The sequence below is a fragment of the Psilocybe cubensis genome, chromosome 12 (assembly GCF_017499595.1).
Source record: "Psilocybe cubensis strain MGC-MH-2018 chromosome 12, whole genome shotgun sequence".
Lineage (NCBI taxonomy): Eukaryota > Fungi > Basidiomycota > Agaricomycetes > Agaricales > Agrocybaceae > Psilocybe > Psilocybe cubensis.
In genome coordinates, this window is record NC_063010.1 from 806,866 (window position 1) to 812,865 (window position 6,000).

At 42.5% G+C, this 6,000-nt stretch overlaps 2 protein-coding genes across 2 annotated transcripts; both read left to right on the plus strand.

Moving 5' to 3' along the window:
* Positions 1-20: 20 nt before the first annotated feature.
* Positions 21-1,587, plus strand: JR316_0012253 (Alpha-protein kinase vwkA; the record flags this gene model as incomplete). Its single annotated transcript, XM_047897878.1, has 7 exons — positions 21-450; positions 500-552; positions 618-659; positions 721-761; positions 818-1,115; positions 1,185-1,480; positions 1,536-1,587. The coding sequence occupies 7 exons, from the start codon at positions 21-23 to the stop codon at positions 1,585-1,587; spliced, it is 1,212 nt and encodes a 403-aa protein (XP_047742767.1).
* A 602-nt stretch (positions 1,588-2,189) lies between these two features.
* Positions 2,190-4,463, plus strand: JR316_0012254 (uncharacterized protein; the record flags this gene model as incomplete). The annotated part of the gene is made up of 9 exons (XM_047897879.1): positions 2,190-2,470; positions 2,528-2,690; positions 2,746-2,882; positions 2,935-3,016; positions 3,073-3,203; positions 3,260-3,550; positions 3,607-3,754; positions 3,815-4,102; positions 4,329-4,463. The coding sequence occupies 9 exons, from the start codon at positions 2,190-2,192 to the stop codon at positions 4,461-4,463; spliced, it is 1,656 nt and encodes a 551-aa protein (XP_047742768.1).
* Positions 4,464-6,000: the final 1,537 nt, after the last annotated feature.

A 6,000-nucleotide genomic window follows, 5' to 3' on the forward strand; every position in this document is an offset into this window, starting at 1 on the left:
TTGGCGCAGCATTTCATACAATGCTTATCCTTAATAGCGATCTTCTGTTTATTCATGACTGCACGGCAAGTCAAACTCCTTACATCTCAGGGACCGTCAGTCGTTGTTTGGAGATTGTTAGTGTCATCCAAGGACTCGGGAACCTCGATACGCGTAAAGAGGGGATGCGCGTTGGCCTGATTGCGTTTTGTGATCATGGTAAAGATGAAGACTTCGTTACCAAGGACTTTGGTGGATTTACATTCGACGTCGAACAATTCTACCATAATCTCAGGTCCCTGGAGGCTAATGGAGGCTCGGATTATCCTGAAGCCGTTACTGCTGCATTGGAGCATAGTCTTAGGCTTGAATGGAGGACTGATGCAGCAAAGCTGGTAATCTTAATTACGGACGCCGCCCCACATGGGATTGGCGAAGAAGATGATGAATTCCCGCAGGGAGATCCAAACGGTAGGTGAATTTATGCCTTGATATCGACAAAGTTAATAAATTGGTTTAGGTCATGACCCTCTGAAGATCGCAAAGAAGATGGCAGAACAGGGGATAACGATGGTACATCATTTTTGTTAGTTCGTTTCAGCAGCACTGTGGTGACTTTTTCTTCATTTCAACAATAGCTGATTGTAGCTTGCGAGCCTGTGCTGAGTAACGAGAACGATGTATGTACAATTTTCGATTTATTATCGTGCGGGACAATACAAACTAAAGTGTACTGCACAGTACGCCCATGATTTTTACTTAGCCCTGGCAAAAATCACCAGGTAAGTAAGTTTGTTCTCACCTCTGTTAGAATTTGTCGAGTTCATATGACATGCAGGGGAAAACTTGTTCCCCTGCTTGACGTTCGCGTTCTTTCCGCTTTCATCATTGGGTACGCTCTTGAGCAAATGGGGCTTGAGGAGCTTTCTCGACAATATTCAGAACCTATTAAAGGTTTGCACAAAAGTGGGTTTACCTTGAAAGAAATGGTTAATGCCGTCTGGGAGTGGTTATCGGGTAAAGAAAACAAGGTTTACGAACTCAAGTATAACCAGGTGTATGAGGAACCACCAGAGTTTGATGAGGTCGTGAACACGTGGGCTGATGGAAAGGATATTTTGTCTGTGCGGGAACAGGTACGGCGTAAGGCAAGTGTCTTGATCAAGTATCTGGGATTGATGAACATACGCTGATGCATTACATAGTCTACACCACGCTCGAGTAAGCAACGGGTTCCTGCTCGTTGTATTGCGCCGCCAGGTGGTTGGCCAAAAACCACAGTCGATGTTACGCTCATGAACATGAATGAAAGGGATATAATCGATTTCATGTATCTCGATCCTGATCCCGACCTGGATGCTATCAGGACTCATGGCCCCGCTCCTATCCAAAATGGGTCTCTGCAGCCAGGTGAAATCTCAAGGCAACCTAGAAAGCTTCTTGCCCATACCGACTACTACTTCAGTCTGAAGTGCGGTTCGCAGAAAAGAAATCACATCAAGTATATCTACCAATATTTTTGTCATTGGCTTGGAGCTGACCTGAACCTATCATAGGCAAAATTTCTCAAGCAAGCAAGATATGGATGTATCGATTCACTTCAAATAACTGGTGAAACAGGAGGTCGAACGAGACAGAACAGTGAATATAATTACTTTACGCTCGTGTGGCATTAGCTATCATGTGAAGTTTCATGATTATCTATCTGGACTCATGGCTTTGGGAAGGCATTGTGCAAGGGAATGTCGGCCCTTACGCCATGAATGAGGGACAACATTGCTATCTAGGTATGCCAGCCTTCAGCGCTTCTCGGATAAATGACATTGGCGCCCGGCTAATTTTAAGCAAGGTCTCCTAATATAAGCACTCGTGGGTCATTTTGTGAGGTCTCATGACTGTTATCTGTACAATATGAAATCACATGAATAATAGATATTTACTTGGATCAGCTAATTGTGAACTCTTTTCAGCATCATCTACTTCTCAGGCTATCCACCGATCTATTGATATGAGGTACTAATCGCTTTTCAATTCGCTACAATTCGGAACGAAAACCCAGCTATCGGGTTCCATACCGTTGTTATTCTCGTTAAAACTATAAATGTGACTCTGGAAGGTCCCAGCGAAATATTTGCTGTTTGTTTACCCGAAGAACCCGCGCACTGAGGTTGATAAAGTCCTAGCGTCAATTTCACTTGGATAATAACACTATGGATACAATGACGATCACTAGCCTCACAATTATCAATCAAGCTTCCGACGTTCCGGAGGGCTTCCCAGCCACAAATTTAATCGAGGTTCTCCTTAGGCATTATATTCCCACTGCCATCAGCAAGTTTGTACGCGATGTGCACTCGTCAAACCAAGTATACTTTCGGGCATCAAAAATATACAACGCCATTTTGAGTTCCATAACGCATATTCAAAGTGCAAACACTGCGGAATGGGCGGTATTCGATCACTACACGCTTGCTATACCGGTTCTAGAGAGGTACGAACAAGCTCATTGGCTATATCTTGACTTTTTCAAGTAATTCCAAATTAAAAGGATTTTATTGAATTTCTACGTCAACCACCCAGAAGACATTAAACGTGATCATCTTCCACCGACAGATGGCATCGAGTCGGCCATCATGTTTATAGAAATAATGGAAAATGATAGGGTAATGCTCCGTAATGCCCTAAAGGATCTCGCCGACGAGCATTTCACAGTGTGTCCATTTCTCCTTGCTCTTAGCCCAAGGTTTATTGTATAACTCTTTATAGATCCTATCTGGCGGCTTGCAGCCCTATCTTGTGGCAGATGCTAGTACGTCTCGCAGGACGGACGATATTGACACGATTAAAGCCTTGAATGCATATATCTCTTCCAATAAATTAATGGATGTTGATATTGATCAACCGTAATTATTTTCGAGGGATCGCTGCGTTATACAGGCTAACTAATTTATACAGGCTTAATGGAAAGCTGTTGACCAGTGTACGCATGGCCATTGGGGAACTGGCTGAAAAACTAATCAATCATTTGTTTCCAGAGGTCGTTTCTCCTCGTTCAGTACATCTTACGAAACTGATTCATTATTTGACATACAGAATCTTGCTGCCCTTGGAATCAAGACAATTATGCTTGCATATGTTCCTTTTTCTCTGATTACGGCAGGTACAATATCGACAGAATGGCGTGACTATTTTAAAAGCCACGCAGTGTGGCGGGCAGTAGAAAGGTGAGTGTCATTTTATAAAGCTTCAATTTGCGACATGGAACGATGATTGGCATTAGTTTGACGACCAATGTTCTTTCACAATTTATATCTGGTGAAACTTTAGGAAACCTAGCGCCACTTGAAGAAGAATGGAGGACCGTCAGGGGACTATTACTCAAATTACAGCATACTGATGTCAGTACATCAGAAGAAATTCTTCACCTCGTCAAGTTGGCAGCAAACATTAGGCGGCCTTTTCACGGTCGGGTTGTCGAGATTGTAAAGATGCTTTACGATATTCACATTTACTCCCATGCCAATCAAATCTCGGTTGGCCAGAGCACTCACAAGCTCAGGGAGATCAAGCAGTAAGATATCCTAATTATTGTTCAACATGGATTGTTAATTGTCAGCGCCTCTTTAGGGTAATGAGAATCGCAATTGAGGGGTTCGAGAGCCTAAAAGTAGAAGTAACGGACGTCAGAGAGATTGCGCTAACTGACAACCCTTACCAAAAACGGAGCTCAATGGTCAAGGAACTTTTGACTACCATTGAAGGACTCTTCTCGGAAGTGAGTGCATATTTTATTGAATTGCTGCACTGGTTTTTCTGATTGGTTTTTCGCGTTAAGCTACCGGAGAAAAGGGAATATTGGGTCAGGAAGTACAACAACGCAGCGGAGATTGATGAGATTCATCTCGAGTGGATGAGAAAAAGGCTCGGACTCACGCATCAAGGCAACGACGTATCCGAGGGCATGAGGAGAACAGGGTACTCGGACGAGGACAAATACAGCGATGACGACGACGATAGTGATAGCGACGACGACAGAGAAGATTTTCTACCGGATACATTTTACAGTGATGGGAAAGTTCTACAAACTGTCACCTTCGAGGAACAACCAATATCAAAGAGACAGGTACTTGCTACATATTTCCTCTTTTTATGATTTTTGAGACAAAAGTCGCTACAGGTCAAAAAGCTTATACTACAAGTCCTTGCCCGCTCCGGTGTATTTTTGTAGCCATCGTTGAACCTCTTCTCATATCCCTTGTTCTGCGTTTAATGTACAAAGTTTCTGTTGGCTTGTTTTGGCCAATTCATACTTAAAATCAATATTTAATGTGCTGTAAATTGGCTTATAGTGTTGTCTGGCAGCTACCGTCCCAGTAGGTGTTGGCCTCGCTCTCCCTCCATCAATAGCCCTTCAAGAGACATCACCCTCGGCGCGAGTGGTCCGGCATTGGCATTCGTGGGAACTTGGACTTGGTCTAATTTGAGTCTAGCTTGAAAAGGACATCGATTCAATTGTAAGCATGCTTTCTGCCCTCAAAGACTGATTCTTAAGAAGGAACAAGGATATACACGTTCTTGAGATCTTTTGATAAATAAAGCCAAAAAAATACCCAACTCACATGTCCAAAATAAGCATGATCCGAGGCGCAGCTTGAGGGTGAGCCTTGATTAATCTGATTTACATCGCAAATTAATTTTTATAGATGGCTCTCAGAAATGTAAGACATTTAATTGCACTTTGAGACACAAGCAAAGTTATCAACTACAATACCCTTTGTATTCCGTGGCCACAAGCCCACTCAAACAAAAAAGTCACGGTTATATTTGATAGTTGAACCAATTTAATCGATCACAAATCAAAGCAATGTCCGATATTTGTTTTTTTATTTATTTTATAAATCACCACCACCGTCAGGCTTTAGTAAGAACTATCCTATGCATATGTGTTAATTCACCTCTCTATGAGGCTGTGAAATGCACGTACTTGTGTCTCCAAAGTGACTATTCTTATACAAAGTACATGTTGACATCAATGGTCTTGTTATTATCAAAGTTGAACCTGACGGATATTATCACAGTTAAATGAGAAAATTCCATATGATAATTGAATCTAACTTACGACGCGTTCTTGGTGAATCGGCCACGATTGAAGGTGAAATAAATGGATTGGGAAATCGGCATCTTCCTTCGGACAAATTGCTGAGGGCGAACCACAAATCTTTGCGTTAACCCGTTTATGTCATCGTATACGACTTCAATGATACCATCTCCATTGTTGCAAAAGTCGACAGAAATTTCGGTGTAAGACATGAGGTACTAGTGGCGACTGAGTAGAGATAACTTGTCTGGGGACAGCAATGAAGGTAAACGTACTTTTATAGGCTTCCACTGTATGCACATAAATATTCCGTCAGAGGCTGTATCCTTGCGAGCAGCCAAGAAGATGTGTAGCACACATGATGCCGTGACTGTTCAAATGGCGTTTAATGTCCCAACGTGCTAGGTTCTACCGAAAATAGTTTGTATATGATAAGGAGGAACATGACTTACTTCAATTACACCGAATATGAACAGTAAATTAGGATTGAATGAACGTTAATGTTGCTGGTACACCTACGCTATATCAGAATACATTTACAATATTTATCATGGATAAAATGAAGGCTTTTTTTGTCTGTGGCTGGCATTCATGTACCAAGTCCCTGTGGCGCAGACACAACGGATCATTTTCGCAGATTGCCTAGTTTTTCAACATCGTCATATCAGCTTACTTCTGTTGAGATCCGAAGGGCGTCAATGCACTAGCGCCCAGGTCTGCTGCACAAAGCTCCGAAGTAATGCAAGTCATCTGATCTGTCATTGTTCAGCTCAAAGCATCTCACCTGTGTGTTATTTATAGTGTGTTATTGATAGTAAAATGGCAGTCCACCAATGTGGACGTACCTATACTCCACGGCATGGATTAGGTCTTCTCCCAGACAGGACCCCAGTACCCGTGAACCTGACCAATTGTCCAGAATT